Genomic DNA, 20,079 nt, shown 5'->3' with positions numbered 1-20,079 from the left:
TACCACCGGCTAACGACGGATGATCGTACGGATGCCTCTAATGACCAATTAGCAAAAGATCGCAGACCAGCGGCATCCTGTGGAGTGCTGACCAGGAATATCTATTTCCGCTGCTAGACTGTACCAATAGGTACTATGTTCACAAGAATTTCCCTGCATTCCTCTGAATAAAATGTGCGCCTAGCCTGTCCACAGAATCTTTAACAGCCAATTTTCATTATTTTCCATTTACAGAAAAAGACTGTTTACAAAACCTGTGTGTGTGTCGCGAAATGAATTGGGTTTGCTTTCTGCAAATTTTAAATTTTTGAATTCTGTCTTTAGAGTTACCGCCCTACTATTTCTCAAGACAAAGAAGTATTTGGTAAATAGTGTACTTTGCTGATTTCTTTTTTTATCTCATCGAAAGTGGAAAAAAGATTTCGTGAAGAGTTTTTGTTCGGGGCGTGGCAACAAGTAGATCAGATATCTGGATCTTCCTGAAGGAGGAAAGAAGCGATTAAAGCAACGCCAGCCGGCCGGAGTGGCCGAGCGGTTCTAGGCGCTACAGTCTGGAACCGCGCGACCGCTACGGTCGCAGGTTCCAATCCTGCCTCGGCCATGGATGTGTGTGATGTCCTTAGGTTAGTTAGGTTTAAGAAGTTCTAAGTTCTAGGGGACTGATGACCTCAGAAGTTAAGTCCCATAGTGCTCAGAGACATTTGAATCGTTTTGAAAGCAACGCCAAAGGTGGTGCTGAAACGCAATGCTTTCGTTCTCTGGGCAAGTAGAAGAACCTATGAGGAGATATGGAGAAACGCAGAAAAAACTAACCTTTAATGGCAATAACTGAAGAGCGTCACAGCAGTTATATCGGAAATTTCTTACTTCACTCGTCTTGGTGGGAAAGTGTGAGAGTAAAAGGAATGCTATTATCATAATTCGTAGAGGGCGTCAGAAGATACAATTCATATCAGCAAACAGCAACACGATTAGTCGGGGAACGTTAAAACACAATGCTGCCTGCCAGTTGTAGGGACAAGGAGAAGGAGAAGAAGAAGAAGACCTTTTGAGGGTGATCCAAAGTCGTGCTCATAAAGACTTACACAGAATGCCACTTAGTTTCGGAACTTCAGATTCATAGCATCCCTCGTGTGCAGAAAGCTTACGCTTGCGCTTGCGTCTCCGTCACGTGTTCTCATGTACAACTCCAAAAGATGTCCTTCGTATCCTACTTGTTTTGAGCCCAAACAGCCTTTCTCTTCAAATTCCTCCAAGAAATTTCTTGATGAACAACAAGGCATCTGTTGCTTTGAAGCGTTAATACTACGCACGCAACTATTGGTGAACAAATGTCCACATGTGCACTGTGAATCTTGATAATATCTCGTAGGGACGTCTCGGTGTAACATAACTTTCAACTTCATAGCGCAAGTTAAATGCAAGAAATCCAGTTTCATTACGCACTGCAACTTAGTTTCATGAGTGACAGATCAATGTCAGCAGTCGCACGCTGCATGACGAATAAAGCCAAAATATATAGGATAGCCAGAAAATCTGAGAAATTGTGTGTTGGAGGGTAGGCTGTACTCAGAATAATTGTTAAGAAAAAATTCGATACGTTATGCCGTTCCTGAGTTAAATAGCATTGAAGTTACCTAATCAGGCCACTGCGCGAGCAAATTCAAGCGGCCCGCCAGAGATTGTGTCGACAAACGTGTTCTTCTTTTGGTATTCTAAAACCCATTCAAGAGAGAGATACAAAAACTGGACGTAGGATCGAACCCGACTAAAAGGCTGAGCAATCTCGTGCACTATTATCTACGATTCTACGGTACGAGAACAGCTGGCGCTAACTGTATCTGGCGGGGCGCCTAAATTCGCACGCGCAACGGCCTGATTGACTGACTACAGTGCTAATAAACTCGGAAACGAGACAACACTTCGATCTTTTTTCTTAACATTGACTTCTCAGCACAACCAACCGTGCAACACCATTAGAAGCTTCTCAGATTGTTGCTGACCACCCCGTGTATTTAAACAGCAACAGACAAAAGTCCTGTGACCTCAGAGGATCAGCTGCTGGTAAGAAATAAAACTCGTATGGCAGCATCTTCCCTTATTAAATTAGTCACGTAGCGTACTTATGTTGAATAAGCTTCGGGCTACTAAAGTAACAACTTTACACAATTTTTTCACAAGGAAGAAGCCAAAGTAACGAGTATTATACGATTACACGCTTCGCCCTTCACTGTTCTCTTACACATTATTGATCCTCCACAGTATTCACTTTTCGTAACGTTTCTCACGTTGATGAAATCATATTTTACAAAAGTCCAAAGTTACGCCACGTTGTGTCTCCTGTGATTTTTATTCACCATTTCTGTACCCAGAAACGAAGGCTGCTGGTATTTCTCTGTGCGAAGGGGAGCATTGTTATGATGGAGGTGCCAATTGTTGATCGCCACAACGCAGACCGTTGTCTTTCACAGTGCTTCAGGCAATCTCTTTAGTATTTGAAAGTGTTAACACTGGTAAAATATGCAACCTAGGAAGACAAATTCATAGTTTCTGCACCCTTCAGGTTGAAAATGAAAATCAATATCGTTTTACATAGTTTCTCGCCTACTTGACTTTGTTTGATAGAGCGAGGAGCATTGCTCCATAGTGTCAGTTGTTGCTTCGTTTCTGGGTAAAACTCGTTGCACCATGACACGTATCCGGCAACCATTACTGTTGAAACGCGCATTCGAAGCCGATGTCGGTAACATACGCCTGTGCTGTAGTGCACGACTCGCAGGTAGCCATTCCGATTCCTGAAGCAGGAAGGAATTTTCACCATCAGTATTTTGCCGCCAAAGGGAGAAGAGGTGACGGTGTAAACATCCTGATTACTAGATTTTACGCCAATGTTCTGAACTAAATTCGAAACCCCCCCGCAGTGTCACACGAAGTGAAGGTATATGACACTATGGTGATCAATCCGTTGGATTGTGACGTTGATCTCAGCGGTCTCCCTGCTGCTACTGGAGAGCAATTGGCTATGTATCAGCACCAGGTACAACACATTCCCTTCTTTCATCATTCAGCACAAATACTACACTATACACCCAAAAGATGTAGACTGCTCTCAAGGGCAACAGGGTGAGCGGAGGAAGCGGAAATTCATACCATCAGCGGCTGACCGGCCGTGACTCGGTAGCTGTGTTAGAAATTTGCTACGAAAGGAAACAGCATCGTCGCAGATTTAGTTGCAACGCCAAGATGCCGTAGCGAAATCTAGGATGAACAGCAGAAGGTCTGCAATTGGTGCATGGACAATCAGTTGACACTCACATAAATAAATTCACTGAGGTCACAAAAGTCGTGGGATATCTGCTAATATCGTATATCTGTTGGCCCAGCATGGACAGGGGACATCGGCTGGTTAAGTAATTGGCAATGTCAATGAATTTCTCCAACAGCCATGTAACTTAAGATGCTATTTTATTTTATTTTGAAGACTAACAATTTAGGCATTTCATTGTGCCGTGTTCAGGCCCCATATGCATCTCTCAAAATAAACAGTAATGCCATGCAGTGCGATATATCCCTGGATTTCGTGAATTCAAATCGTTTCATAAGTGCTTCATTCGAAGACGAGGTAGGAACTCTGAGTTGTTATCAAGTCTTCGAATGAAGCACTTTAAGACTAAAACAGTAGAATACCAAAGCACTAAAAAACGTTAATGTAGAGTAATGAAATTTCTGGAATACATTTGCCCAGATAACATATTTGAGTGATTAACATTGCAAGATCACAGGTTAATGCAAGCGCGAAATAATCCATTGTAACTGTGAAATATTGGTACATTAATAACCGGTGTTACCGCCAGAATGTTGAATGCAAGCATGCAAAAGTCCATTGATTCGTAAAGGTGCCAGATGTCAGTTTGTGGAATGGACTTCCAAGCATTTGTAGAATGTAGAAGCACGCCTACCAACTTTTGTTTGTACCACACAATTCCTTCCTGGCGTTGCAATTTTTTTTCCATCAGTGTAGTCCATCCCCAGTAGATGTTACAATTTACTAAGGTAAGTATGCACCGAGGTGGCCAAAGAACAGTCGAACTTTATTAGTCTTCTGAAAAAATATCGTAAAGTATTCTTAGAAGATATGAGCTGTATCGTTTATGTTAGTTGTAATCATTGTCTTCCATTGGTCTGTCCTAATAGAGCGTCACTTACATATCCAGAAAGTGCTGGTGCGTTGACATAGTCCACGATTGAGGCACTCACAATGACTCAGTGGTTTGGCAGTGGCAAGTGAGACAGTGATCTCCGATTGGTGGGCTACAGATGTGGCCTGTGTAAAGCCTGGAGTGTATTGCACGCTCAGTAAAGAAACTCCGATTGAGGGACCACATGATTCTGTCTCCATTAAACCCAGAGAACCGTGAATTGTGAACTCCCAATGTCTACTGCTCAGAGAGCGACCGGGTGGTGCGCTATAAAGCCATCAGACAGAAGGATATTGAGAAAGCCTGGTGATGGTATCTATCCCGTGGAGGCGGGATAGTGCCAACAATAGCAGCGCTGAAAATAGCGAACGTAGTGCCACCTGGTTGTGAGGCAGCTGTTGCACGTGTGATATCCTATGGCTGTGCTGCTGGCATACAAGAAAAGCGGCAACCCGCAATACACAACTGTGTGGCTGGGGGCTGCGCCACAGGCGACAGTTGAAGCTACAGCATCTGTTTTTCCTAAGGCTGCATGGCCAGCGGCTGTGACGTAAGACATATGTGACAACCATGGATACAGCAAAATATAACTTAGAAAAAACACAAGGTTTTGATCATACCAAATTACATTTAATAAAACAAGGCAGGAAACTAATGTAAGGAGTCGTAAGCTGCATGCCACTCGATTCAGCTATCGGTAACCCACTGTTAGTTTCACATTTGTTTGTTTGGTGCACGGTGGGTGGTAGTTACCACGTAAATCCAGAGACTGTTGGGATCCTCCAATACAGAGAGATGGAGAAAGCTGACTTGCTCATCTGATCAGAGGCTGGAAGCGAAGTTAAAAGGTTTATTTAAGTGGTAAAATGGCAATCATTCGGTGGTGCATATGTGCTTATGTCACACACTTGCAGAACAGTATATTTCAGTGCACCATTTAAGACAATTTGTGCATGTTGCGACTTAAATTCGTATACATTAGTCACGTTTTATTAACTGAGCAATGTGTTTGAACGGTGAACTTTATCATGGGAATTAACTATGGAAATACTGTGCTGTGTATTATACGTGCACTGTGATTAGATTATTTTGATATTTACAAACGAATTAAGTGATTATCACGATAGGGGGAACTTGTTACCACTCATGAAAAAGCAATTGATAGTCTTGTATGGTTTAGCTCAAACAGTGACCCCACTTTATGTACTGGGATAATGTGTGAACAGTGCAATACTGTGAAAGAAAAGTTTTCACAATATAACCGATACTATCATAACTGTGATAACTTATCTCGTATGGTAGCACCCGTTTGTTGCCCTTCATATTGAACTTTTGTACTGTGTTGAAACATTTCAGCATTTCTACGAACGACATTGTAATGGAAGAAGAAGCAACCCATGCTGAAACTTCAGGTTAACGAACTTTTCTATCACCCACCTTCCTCCATATGCTTCCAGTTGTAAGCCTACAAAGTACATCAACATGATAAGATTTGGAGCTTTGTAAGCAAACCAAGTGGCTCAAGTACAAAAGTTGGAAAAAGGTTTTTTCAAAGTTTATGCTATGTTTCCACCCTTTACATATCATTAATCAATGGTACTTTTTACTAGTCGTTTTTCTTGATATCCGTATTACTACTACAGTCGTTCTCATTTCTTTTTATATTTCAAATTTTTATTTTTCAGCAACCGTTAACATTAATGATTAATCAGTGAAACTATCTTTCGTGGATATTTCCTAGCTTTATTTTCCAATTCGACAGATAACACTGCATTTATTTACTGAAGGATGTAATTTAGTATCATTAAGTCAAGAGCTATGTAATCCATTATTATATAAATAATATGTAAGAATCTGTTTTGCACGCCCTAATAAAATATACTTGTCTTGAAGCTATCAAAAAACTACTGAGTGGACAACTATCTCTCATTTGAGAGGCAGTGAATTTTCTCTACACCCATCATAACATAGTTCTTGGGCTGATTCAGTTATGTGCATTGCCTGACAAAAATGGACATGGTCAGATCTCAACATAAATTCATACACATGCACACCATCGCTGGATATGTAAATGATCAGCGATGCAATTCTCTTTGACGCAGAGAATGGCCACCAGAGGAGTGCATTAAAGCTGTTCATGTTTAGTGTTGTTTGAGTAGGGTGGGGTACATAAAGGGTGTGAACAGCATCAGATGTTGAGTGATGACTGTGAAGGACAAGGAGATGCTGCGTATTTGTGTGAAACGGCATTGTCTGCATTTGACAGAGTTTGAAATGGGCATCATTGTGGGTCTCCATTTGGCCAGCTGATTGAATCATACATTGTTCACATTCATGGGGCATTCGGTTGTGACAGTGGCGCAATGTTGGACTGCATGGGAACGTGAGGGCAGGAATGACGTTGTCAAGATTCCAGTCGACCACGTCTGACCACAACAAGGGAGGATTCTGCACCAAGTACGTCATAATACCTTAACATCTCCACCCGCCATCCGAGAACACGAAATGGATTCCCTGCAAATTCTGTATCATTCCGCACCATTCGTCTAAGACTAGTAGCAGTCAGGCTAGGGAGGTACGGTCCCATGTGTAGCCTGCCGTTAACACCCAACACAAACAGCTGCGTCTGCAGGGATGCTATGACTAGGAAGTATGAACTGTGAATGAACGGCGTTGCACTGTGTTCAGCAAATTGGAGTTCTGCACTACTCTGAATGACCATCGCTGGCGAGTATGAGGGTGACCTGGCCAGAGGCTCCATTCTTCCAATGTTTGGGAGAGACACAGTGGAGCTGTTTGTGACGTCATGGTGTAGCCAAATATTGTATGACGTCAGGGTAACAACTCATAGTGATTTAGGGAAACCTGACGGCACAACAGAACGTCAGGGACATATTCCATCCTGATGTGTTATCTCTCATGAGATAGCATCGTGGTGCCATTTTTCAACAGGTGAAATCTCATCCACACGTGTCACATATCAGGATGACCTGTGTGTGATGTTGTATCCCTATGGCCAGCAAGGTCCCCCGATCTGTACCCAACAGAATATTTGAGGGACTAGGTCAGACGTCAACTCCATCCATGATATCAAGGATCAGTTACAACAGTTTGGGCAAGCTTGCCTCAGGAGAGGTTATATAATGGCTTTATGACACTGCTACCAACCAAATCAGCGCTTGCATCCAGGCAACATCGTACTGATAAATGGCCTCGTACTGGCAAGTTCTTCATAAATATGATTCGATTGTGTAATCACTGAAACAACATCACATACCCTTTCGGCCAGTGCAGTTTCATTCGTTTTCTCGTCCCCTTGTTGGTGCTTCACATTGTTTGCCACGCAGTGGAAAAGAGTGGCAATTTAGAGAACCCCATCCTCCCTGGGACGACATATCTACTTACGCCCATAATTGGGAGAGAATTCATAGCTGCCTCTCCCTCGGAAGTGGAGGATTTCTTGTTTCTATTAGGTTCCCCCTCATAATAGATTAAATAAATGTACACGAAGATTAACACTTTTGCAGAATTTAATATGTTTCTCGTAGCGTTAAGTTGACGTAGCTTAGTTGACAGCTGAACCGCAGTACCTTGAAGCAGCTGTAGTGTGAGTTGATACGCTACCTGTTGTTAGGTGAGGATAGAGACTACGGCGGCGGACCTGTGCAGCAGCACTGGGGTGGTCTCCACCTCTTGTGGCCTGGGATCGTGGGCGCCGCGCTGGTTGCAGCCGCTCGCCAGCGATAAGGCCTATGCTGTGCTACACGGCTTGCTCGGCATGTCCTCCTTCGTGCTCGGCTCGTACTTCGTCGGCACCATCAGCACGCTAGAGAAGAGGTTCAACATCCCCAGCAGGACCACAGGTAAGCAAACAGATACACACACATACACACACACACACACACACACACACGCACACACACAATGGACAACAATACCTGTTATCAAGGAAAAAATACAACATAGTAGGCCATGACCAAAACCCAATTAGCAGGATTATGAGAAGATGTAAGTAGTGGGGAAGTACCAGTTCAACCACAAAACCTGTTATATACAGTTTCTCATCTCAACGTCACTGATAAGACATCAGGGGGGAGAGGAGATCTTGTTACACCTGAAGCAATTGTGTGAGGTATAGTCAAGGTCAGCCACCTCTGCTCCTTCCCCCCACCCTCCCCCCACCCCCACCCCCACCCCGCCAGCCTGTCCACCCACCCGAGACGATTAGGATTGTTATCCTCAGGGTGAGGATGTAACTCGATACCTTGCCCATACCTGTTGGGCATTTGCGTGTGTACAGTAAGGGTCAGTACGTAACCTGATACCCCACACCCCACCCACACATCTTTGGCAATAGCATGACACAAAATTGGTGGGAAAATGTAGGTCATATTCGCCCTACCCCCTTTTCCACTGAGCCAATGGTAAGACATGAAAATGGCGGAACACCCCCGCCCCCCCCCCCCACTCGCCTCCTGTATGAGCATCATGGTACGAAATCTCTTCACCTTAGTGATAGCAACAAATAATAATAATTAATATCTGAATTATTGGAAATAATTTCCGACTTTTTGTCTCTCCAGCATAGCTGCATGAGCGTAGTGCACTCTGAAGTGAAGGGGTTAGGTCCTTTTCCAAATAATACTTCATGGTTTATTGACAGAATTTTTTTCTTTTTGTTATTATTTTTTACATATATTCAGTAACAATATTTTTTTTTAAATTTATCGTTAGTTATAAAATAAATGCATAGCTATTTTTCACAACTTTTTTGTATTTCGAAAAATTGTTTGTACATACATATAACCTTTTTTAATAAACCAATACTATCAGATACAGCGGAATTATCTGTACACGTTAAAATTAGCAAGGAAGAATGAGAACCAGTATACTACATTTCCCATACGATTATTACTTTACAATTGGGATTTTTATGCAATTTAATTTTATTTTATATATAGAAGTTTCTTTGTATTATTGAATATTTGCAGTGTACAGGTAATATCCACTTGCAGCAGCAGGTAAAGAAAACCACACAAACAGCCTTACACCCTAAGCGAAGAAAACGACGCACCACAAAGGAATTATCCGAAAGGGACGCAAATCGGTAGACGTAATGAACATTTGCAGGCAAACAAATGATTACAGCTTCAGAGAAATTGGATTATTTAGTCAAGAGAAAGAGCTTCACAAACTGAACATGTCAATAACGCGGTGGTCCACGTCTGGCCCTTATGCAAGCAATTGTTCTGCTTAGCATTGATTGATAGAGTTGTTGGATGTCCTGCTGATGGATATCGTGCCAATTTCTGTCCCACTGGCGTGTTAGATTGTCAAAATCCCGATCAGGTTGAAAGGCCCCGTCCATGCTCCAAATGTTCTGTATTGGGAAGGGACCTGGCGACTTTGCTGGCCGATGTAGGGTTTCGCAATTAAGAGGACAAGCAATAGAAACTCTCCCCGTGCATGGGCAGCATTATCTTGTCGAAATATAAGCCCAGAATGGCTTGCCTCGAAGGGTAACAAAACGGGACGTAGAATACCATCGACCTACGACTGCGCTGTAAAGATGCCACGGATGACAACCAAAGGGGTCCTACTATGAAAACGAGTGACATCCCAAACCATCACTCCTGGTTGTCGGGCAGTATAGTGGGTGACAGTCAGGTTGGTTCTCCGTTGATTTCCTGGGCGTCTCCAGACACGTATCCAAGCTGGAATCTGATTGGAGAAGAATTGGCTTCAGTGATGAACCCCGCTGACGAGTATCTGTAGAGACCCCGGACATTGGTAGATATCAACGCGACTGTTGCCCGTCGTGCGGCCCGAAAACCAGGAGTGATGGTCTGAAGAGCCATTTCTTTTCAAAGTAGGACACATGCAGCACAGCGTTATGTCGACGATGTTCTACGCTCCTTTGGTTGGCCTCCATGGCACGCCACCCTGGGCTTCTATTTCAGCAAGAAAATGCCCACCCGCACACGCCAACAGTTTCCACTGCTTTTCTTCGTGCTTTTCAAACCCTACCTCAACCAGCAAGGAAGCCGGATCTCCCCCTAATTGATAAAGTTTCGAGAAATATAGGCAGGGTCCGGGATTTTTGACAACTAATACACCAATTGAGCAGGATTTAGCAGGGTATACCTCAGGAGGACATTAAACAAATCTGACGATCAGTGCCAAACGGAAGAACTGCTTCCATAAAGGCGAGAGATGGACGAACGAATTATTGACTTGCCCAATTTGTGAAGGTCTTTCTCTTGAATAAATCGTACAGATTTCTGAAATTGTTATCATTTGTTTGCACGTGTAGATTAGATCTACGGATTTCCGCCCATTCAGATAATTCCTTCGTGGTGCATCGTTTATTTGTATATACAATATCTGTGTCTGTCGCCTCTCTGTATTCTGGGGTCTCACTGGTCGCCTTGTCCGCCACATATCTCATGCTTCTGTGTTAGGCAACCTTCCGCCTGGTTGTGTGTGCTACAAACTATGTGCTGTTGCATGCCTTCACCCACTCCAGCCCCCCATAGAGTAACATTCTTGTTAGCTGCTTTTCAACCGACATATTTACGTAACGTATTTACAGTATTGCTTGTTTCAGAATATTGTGGAAACACCATGTGATAAAATCTTCTCGGGTTGACCGCCGAGTCAATGTGTTGTTTTCCAGCAACGTTTCAGCAAGTTTCTTACTTTCCATCTTCAAAAAAAAAAAAAATGGTTCAAATGGCTCTGAGCACTATGGGACTTAACATCTGTGGTTATCAGTCCCCTAGAACTTAGAACTACTTAAACCTAACTAACCTAAGGACATCACACACATCCATGCCCGAGGCAGGATTCGAACCTGCGACCGTAGCGGTCACGCGGTTCCAGACTGAAGCGCCTAGAACCGCACGGCCATAACGGCCGTCCGCCATCTTTAGGCGAAGTGTCGGGCTCATGTCTCGTCCGCATCTTTATAGCCGCTGGACCATGGGCTTCTCTGTATCCTCGGCGCCGGTCGGGCCAGCCAGGCGCGAGCGGAATCGGCGCGTCGAGTCCTGACGTCTCGTCTCGGTGCGGTCTTTTTATTCCATCCGCCGCCACCGACCTGCCTCCATCTGTGCGCTCTCGTCTCATTCTTGATAATGTTGTGTTCCACGCGCTGCTGAGTTGGAAGCCACTATCCCGATTGATAGGTTATCACTGACCCGTATCTGCGCTGCCTCTTTAATAATAGAGTCCCAGAAACCTTTCGCTCTACACAGTCTCTTGGTTTCTTCAAATTTAAACGTGTGTTCTTCACTGAGGCTGTGCTCCGCTACCGCGGATTTTTCTTTTTGTCCGAGGCGGACGCTCCTCAGATGTTCAGAGATGCGTTGTGTTATGCAACGTTGCGTCTATCCGATATATTGTTTCCCACAGTCACAGGAAATACTGTAAGAATCCGGACGAGACATGAACCCGACACTTCGCCTGAAGATGGCAAGTAAGAAACTTGCTGAAACGTTGCTGCAAAACAACACATTGACTCGGCTGTCAACCCGAGAAGATTTTATCAGCATGTACTTACTGTGTTTAAAATAAAACATTACAGTCCTATTTCGTTACCAAATTTAACACTTTAAGAGTTTACCAAATAACATAGAGAAGTGCCGTTTGAATCTGCCTCTGAAGTTTTCTACCAATGACAGGGTTCATATCCATTTACAGAGACACTCAGTCATCTACATCTACATCTACATACATACTCCGCAATCCAACATACGGTGCGTGGCGGAGGGTACCTCGTACCACAACTAGCATCTTCTCTCCCTGTTCTACTCCCAAACAGAACGAGGGAAAAATGACTGCCTATATGCCTCTGTACGACCCCTAATCTCTCTCATCTTATCTTTGTGGTCTTTCCGCGAAATATAAGTTGGCGGCAGAAAAATTGCACTGCAGTCAGCCTCAAATGCTGGTTCTCTAAATTTCCTCAGTAGCGATTCACGAAAAGAACGCCTCCTTTCCTCCAGAGACTCCAACCCGAGTCCCTAAAGCATTTCCGTAACACTCCCGTGATGATCAAAACAACCAGCAGCAAATCTAGCAGCCCGCCTCTGAATTGCTTCTATGTCCTCCCTCAATCCGACCTGATAGGGATCCCAAACGCTCGAGCAGTACTCAAGAATAGGTCGTATTAGTGTTTTATAAGCGGTCCCCTTTACAGATGAACCACATCTTCCCAAAATTCTACCAATGAACCGAAGACGACTATCCGCCTTCCGCACAACTGCCATTACATGCTTGTCCCACTTCGTATCGCTCTGCAATGTTACGCCCAAATATTTAATCGACGTGACTGTGTCAAGCGCTACACTACTAATGGAGTATTCAAACATTACGGGATTCTTTTTCCTATTCATCTGCATTAATTTACATTTATCTATATTTAGAGTTAGCTGCCATTCTTTACAACAATCACAAATCCTGTCCAAGTCATCTTGTATCCTCCTACAATCACTCAACGACGACGTCTTCCCGTACAACACAGCATCATCAGCAAACAGCAGCACATTGCTATCCACCCTATCCAAAAGATCATTTATGTAGATAGAAAACAACAGCGGACCTATCACACTTCCCTGGGGCACTCCAGATGATACCCTGACCTCCGATGAAAACTCACCATCGAGGACAACGTACTGGGTTCTATTACTTAAGAAGTCTTCGAGCCACTCATATATTTGGGAACCAATCCCATATGCTCGTACCTTAGTTAGGAGTCTGCAGTGGGGCACCGAGTCAAACGCTTTCCGGAAGTCAAGGAATACGGCATCCGTCTGGTACCCTTCATACATGGTTCGCAAGATATCATGTGAAAAAAGGGCGAGTTGCGTTTCGCAGGAGCAAAGCTTTCTAAAGCCGTGCTGATGCATGGACAGTAACTTCTCTGTCTCAAGGAAATTCATTATATCCGAACTGAGAACATGTTCGAGAATCCTTCTATGCTTCGTATATACAGGCGTCAACTACGCTTTTTTCCAGTCACTCGGGACTTTACGTTGGGCAAGAGATTCGTGATAAATGCAAGCTAAGTAAGGAGGCAATGCAGTAGAGTAGTCTCACCTATGCCTTTGGCTCGTACAACAAAGATGTGAAGTCATCCGCCCTAGCACCCAGACTGCAGTATTGCATCACTTTGAGAAAAAATGTTACACTAACATACAGTTTTAAAACAGTCACTATCTCGAGGCTAGAGAAAGCTCCCTTCCCCAAACAGCGAAAATCGGCTGTGGCGTCTGCAATAGCCAAGAGGACAAACCCGTACGTTACTCGCCAGAAGCCACGAGATGGCTGCGGACGGAGGAGGCTGAGCGCTCGGGCTGCCGGCAGGTCTGATCTACGGCGCGTCCGAGATGGCGTCGACGGTGTCGGTGCTGGCGCTGAGCTACCTGGGCAGCCGCGGGCACCGGCCGCGCTGGGTGGCGGCCGGCACGCTGCTGGTGGCGCTCTCCTGCCTGCTGCGGCTGCTGCCGCACGCGCTCTACGGGCCCGGACACGACGCGCTGCGGCTCACCGTGGAGCACGGTTCGCCCGACGTCGTCGCCACCGCGCTGCACTCCGGAGGGGGCACCACCGCCGGTGAGTCGCCGCGCCCAGCTGTCGCGCTGACAGGCTCGTGCTCACACCATTCGTACAGAACCAAGATCCACTACAGGATTACACAGTCAACTGGTTGCGCAGAACTGGTAGGTACATTGACCCACGTTTCGACACCTACTGGGGGAGTCTTCATCAGAATGAAATTTCGCTAAATGGTAAAATTACATTGCTAAAAAGCAATGGTCAGATTTTAGAACAGCTATGCTCAAGTCAGCCAGCGCCCTTGCCGCAGTGGTAACACCGGTTCCCGTCAGATCACCGAAGTTAAGTGCTGTCGGGCTGAGCTAGCACTTGGATGGGTTACCGTCCGGTCTGCCGAGCGCTGTTGGCAATCGGGGTGCACTCAGCCCTTGTGAGGCAAACTGAGCAGCTAGTTGACTGAGCAGTAGCGGCTCCCGTCACGAAAACTGACAACGGCCGGGAGAACAGTGTGCTGACCACACGGCCCTCCGTATCTCCATCCAGTGATGCCCCTGGGCTGTGAGGATGACACGGAGGCCGGTCGGTACCGTTGGGCCTTCCAAGGCCTGTTCGGACGGAGATATGCTCAAGCCAAAAGTGAAATAAAACGTTATAGCCTTTCCCACGTCTGCCTAGCTGGGAACATCAGCTGCTCTAAATAATGAACGTTGCTTTTTAGCGATGTAATTTTACCATTTATCAAAATTTCATTCTGATGAAGACACTCCTAACAGGTGTCGAAACCTAGGTCAATGTACCTATCAATTATGTGCTACTGGTTGGCTGTATAGACCTATGTTGAAACTACACTCATGCCCATAATTAAGGATAATGCAGATACATGGTGAAACAACGCTCTGGTGGGCGGTTTGCGGGTTTAAATCACCTCAGGGTATGACAATGCGGTGCATTTGAACTGCGGTCGTTGCACATTGGCGCTGGCAGCAGTCCACATTCGCAGAGGTCTGTTGGTGCATGTCAGAGTACGGTGCAGACGTTTTCAGACGTGCTAATGGTGACTGTGAGTTGAAAATGGCTCAAAGAACACATATTGATGACGTTATGAGGGGTAGAACACTAGGGCGACTGGAAGCTGGTCAAACACAGCAGGTCGTAGCACGGGCCCTCCGTGTGCCACAAAGTGTGATCTCACGATTATGGCAACGATACCAGCAGATAGAAAAAGTGTCCAGGCGCTACAGTACGGGACGTCCACAGTGCACAACACCACAAGAACACCGATATCTCACCATCAGTACCCGCAGACGGCCACGGAGTACTGCAGGTAGCCTTGTTCGGGACCTTACCGCAGCCACTGGAACAATTGTCTCCAGATACACAGTCTACAGACGACTGAACAGACGTGGCTTATTCGCCCGGAGACCTACAAGGTACATTCCACTGACCCCTGGTCACAGCAGAGCCCGTAAACCTTGGTGTCAAGAACACGGTACATGCTCATTGGAAAAGTGGTCCCAGGTTATGTTCTCGGACGAGTCCAGATATAAGTGATTCTCGCCGGGTTTTCATCTGGCGTGAACCAGGAACCAGATACCAACCCTTTAATGTGCTTGAAAGGGACCTGTATGGTGGTCGTGGTTTGATGGTGTGGGGTGGGACTATGATTGGTGCACATACACCCCTGCATTTCTTTGACAGAGGAACTGCAACAGGTCAAGTGTATCGGGACGTCATTTCGCACCAGTATGTCCGCCTTTTCATGAGTGCAGTGGGTCCCACCTTCCTCCTGATGGATGATAACGTAGGGCCCCACCGAGCTGCCATCATGGAGTAGTACCTTGAAACAGAAGATGTCAGGCGAGTGGAGTGGCCTGCCTGTTCTCCATACCTAAATCCCATCTAGCACGTCTGGGATGCTCTCGGTCGGCGTATCGCTGCACGTCTTCAAATCCCTACGACATTTCAGGACCTCCGACAGGCACTGGTGCAAGAATGGGTGGCTATACCCTAGCAGCTGCTCGATCATATCATCCAGAGTATGCCAACCCGTTGTGCGGCCTGTGTACGTGTGCATGGTTATCATATTCCATATTGACGTCGGGGTACATGCGCAAGGAACAGTGGCGTTTTGTAGCACATGTGTTTCACCAATACCGTGGACTTAACAGATCTGTGTCGTGTGTGTTCCATATGTGCCTATACTATTAGCGCCAGTTTTGTATAGTGCCACGTTTTGTGGCACCACATTCTGCAATTATCCTTAATTTATGAGCATGAGTGTAGTATACGAGTGCTGAGTAACAGCCATGTTGAAAACTGTAATAATCAAAATCTTTTATGGTCAAACCTCAATTCACAAGCATTGAATGTGATACACTGCAGTATAGCAATGTTATACATACATTTTCGTTAAAATAACTTCGTGATTGACCTTTGTCAATTAAAGTGGTGGTTGCCACGCGCCAGCCAACCGCAGTTCTTTGACGTACACCACGCACTTGCTGTGTTGCTTGTTTCAAGCTGTGTATGCACTTTGTAACCAACGTGCAGACTAGGTGTTCGTGGGCGCCTTGTAAGCCGTCCCTCGATACTATTTATCGATTTATACTTCTAGTTACTTGCTGTGGTCTGCTTGTAGAAAAATGAGGCATCAGTTATTCAAAGGTAACCAGTTTTGAGGGCAAACTTACTCCCAAAGTACATGTGCCGATAAAGTTCTGACTGTAATCCTAGAACACATGCCCTACCTATTATCCTACGCTGTTTACAGCTCAGTCCCTTCCAAAATTTTCTAATGATAGTGAAAAGATTGCAATATGTCAACACTTCTGTATGATACAGTTAATTTATTTCACTTAAATTTCCAATATGGCGTCCCTACTTGTTCTGATCGCACTCATCATTACAATCACTTATTTGTCACGAGCTCATTTGAGTTTTATGTAAGTCTGCAGGTATTCGTCGCCTTTCTCACTAAAGTTAAATTATGGGTTGTTAAACCGCGTCATATTTCCTTCTAAAGTAATCGACGTTTCGACCTCTCTGTTGGGATCTTCTTCAGGATGTTTCGGTGTTCACTATCGTTCGAGCGGTGGCAGACGCCACTTGTCGTATGGAGCCGCGGGAGGCGAGGCTCAGCGAGTGTGCACCATTGGGTCCGCCGGATCCCACGCAACTGCTGTCGGCGTCTGACGGAAACTTGCAATTCCGTTGTCAGCTTTGAGACGCTGGTAGGGTGGGTTTGGTACGTGATACCACAGAGTTTACCACTGCTGATTCTTTTTTAATTATACAACAACTTCCCGAGACGAAATTAATCCTGTGGTTCAAAATTATTATTTTAATCGCAATCGTTTTTGTCACATACATACGCGTCCTACTCGCCTAATAGCCCTCGCGTGACTGACTCATCTCTCTGCGCCAAACGATCTCCAGGCGCCAGGCTGTCCCTTCTGGAACAATGGGGCATCCCCGTTAGCGACGCCGCTACGCTGTAGCAAAGAAGCGTAAAGCTAGATTCGATACATCAAGACAGGTCGATATCTGTACGCTTACCAGATCTGGGAAAACACACGCACACACCCACGAGAGGACGCCCGCGTGCAAACTTATGTGGGAACAATTGAACATCGATAGGGACTGGACTCACAGTGGCAACATTAATTCTGTGTTTTGTGAAGTGGGAAAGAGTCATTTATGAAATTCCGCGAAATATAAGTGGTGCTTATGTGTGCATCTCTGCAACAGCTGAGAGTCCAGATGAGAAAGAATTTTCAGAAGCTATCTGTAAGCAATAGGCAAACACATCTGCAAAACATTTTCGCACAACGAAATTACGTTCAGAGATAAAATGATATATTAACTCACCAACCAGACTTGCAGTAATATCATTTAAATGCAGATGACAAGTTACTAGTATTCATTATTGCGCAGAGGATCCTACACAAACCAAGAATGTAAAAAATTAATGACAACAACAGACAAAAACTGTCTTTAGGTCTAATTTCATTAGAATAATTATCGCTTACAACATTATTACATTTTACAGAATTGAATAAAGAACAGACAATAAGTATGGATCGAAGATGTTGAACGTGTTAGAGTTGTATGTCAACAAACAGTTGTTTGCTTAGCAGGCGGACCTGCAGTAATTTTGTTTGCAAAAACAATTGCTGCAAGAGTTATTAAACTAAATAAACGAAATGATGAATAACTAAAAATAAATGTTTCTGATTTTAAAAAAGCACACACAAATCCTCCATCGAAGACAGCATTTCTCATGCAGCCATGTATGCTGTTAAAACTCTCTGGGCTGTCTACCACCACCAGACTCTCTTGGAGTACAGGACACTGCACTATAGTTTATTTAGATGTTTTTCCTTGTTGCTTCAAACATTTTTGTAAATCCTTGTCAATCGACATCAATTTCATAGCTGAGCTTCTTAAAATGCTTACGTTTTAGGTACTGTGTTCTTTCCTATTTGTTTTGGCTTAATGGAGCACTATTTGTTCAACGTCCCGCTTCTTCAGTTTGCTCTGCCTTATGCAATCAGGAGGTTCATTAAAAGTTTACCAGGTCGTAAGTGCTGTAATATGAGCAGGAGCATTTTCAGTTTCGGTATAGGCCGTAACGAGAAGATCTGAATTTTTCGGCACAGCAAATTGACATTCGTTAAACACAAAACAGTCATAAAGTTGGATCTCACTTTCTGCGAACTCATTAACGATTGTAACTGTAAGAAGCATAGCTTATTACATGACAAGGCCGACATCTGGACCCATTCAACTTCCGAGTCGCCTTATGTTAAATGTTTTTGATTTTTGGAATAGGATTAAAGGAATCATGAATATACAGTGACTGTGAAACGCATACTGTCTGAGGTAGTAATCTACAGCAGAGCGTAACCAAGTATCCTGCACGTTGTATCACAAGATCTCATGTAATATCTTAAGACTTGTACCATCAGACAACACACTGGACCGCAGGCAGCGGCTTCACTGTGCAAGTTGTTAGTCTCTCATCGTGTGAAGTGTTAAAAGCATCCGTATGGCACATGAGTTCCAAAAGAAATCCGTTGGAATACGATTACTCGATAAATAGTACAATTGTCAAGGCTGTCAATTCAGCTAAGTACCTGGGTGTTAAAATTACGAACAACTTCAGTTGGATAGACCACATAGATAATATTGTGGCGAAGGCGAGCCAAAGGTTGCGTTTCATTGGCAGGACACTTAGAAGATGCAACAAGTCCACTAAAGAGACTGCTTACACTACACTCGTTCATCCTCTGTTAGAATATTGCTGCGCGGTGTGGGATCCTTACCAGGTGGGATTGACGGAGGACATCGAAAGGGTGCCAAAAAGGGCAGCTCTTTTTGTATTATCACGTAACAGGGGAGAGAGTGTGGCAGATATAATACGCGAGTTGGGATGGAAGTCATTAAAGCAAAGACGTTTTTCGTCGCGGCGAGATCTATTTACGAAATTTCAGTCACCAACTTTCTCTTCCGAATGCGAAAATATTTTGTTGAGCCCAACCTACATAGGTAGGAATGATCATCAAAATAAAATAAGAGAAATCAGAGCTCGAACAGAAAGGTTTAGGTGTTCGTTTTTCCCGCGCGCTGTTCGGGAGTGGAATGGTAGAGAGATAGTATGATTGTGGTTCGTTGAACCCTCCGCCAAGCACTTAAATGTGAATTTCAGAGTAATCATGTAGATATAGATGTAGATGTAGATAACGTAGAAATATGAATTACGTTATTACTCAAGCTGTCCCGCTCGTCAGTTTGTCCCAACGTCTCCTACATAGTTTAAGGTATATGTCTTTTCTTACTAGCACTGCACGGCACATCGAGTGTATTCTGCATACAGCTGGTCTCGAGCGGCAAATTCGTAAACTACTATCACCTGTTCGAATCAGGCCCTCGAATGATGCACAATACGCATAAACTTCTGACATTCACCTGTTCCTCTGGAAGAGTAGTAAGCGGTTGAACCCTGAAGAAACGTAACGCTAATAACTTTTGTGGCTGTCCAACGAAGTCAGACACTTGATGTTTCGAAGCGACCAGTTGCTTCTTGCGTTCTGTCTGAGATCACTTGTCACTCAGCATCGATAAAGTGGTCGAGACATTGGCATCTGGCGTGAATCCAGCTGAATGAGGAAATTTTCATCATCAGTACTATCAGAAGACGAGAGTAGAAATACGAGTAGCATCGAACAGGTCATGACAATCCGCCTCTGCACCGCTGTATTGCATCAAATATGAAGCACCTCTGCCGTGTCTCATGAAGACACGGCAGGTGATCCTCCATCGG

General features: G+C 44.6%; 1 protein-coding gene across 2 annotated transcripts in view; it reads left to right on the top strand.

The window, feature by feature from the left end:
• The window catches only part of LOC124799394 (solute carrier organic anion transporter family member 74D-like), a 213,403-nt gene that overhangs the window by 99,950 nt on the left and 93,374 nt on the right, over nucleotides 1–20,079 (top strand). For both annotated transcript variants that reach the window (XM_047262920.1, XM_047262921.1), the window contains exons 3-4: nucleotides 7,834–8,062; nucleotides 13,566–13,814. In XM_047262920.1, the coding sequence (XP_047118876.1) occupies nucleotides 7,834–8,062; nucleotides 13,566–13,814 (478 nt within the window). The remainder of the gene's footprint in view (nucleotides 1–7,833; nucleotides 8,063–13,565; nucleotides 13,815–20,079) is intronic.

This window comes from Schistocerca piceifrons, chromosome 1 (genome assembly GCF_021461385.2).
Source record: "Schistocerca piceifrons isolate TAMUIC-IGC-003096 chromosome 1, iqSchPice1.1, whole genome shotgun sequence".
Taxonomy (NCBI): Eukaryota; Metazoa; Arthropoda; class Insecta; order Orthoptera; family Acrididae; genus Schistocerca; species Schistocerca piceifrons.
This window is presented reverse-complemented; position numbering and strand designations above follow the sequence as displayed.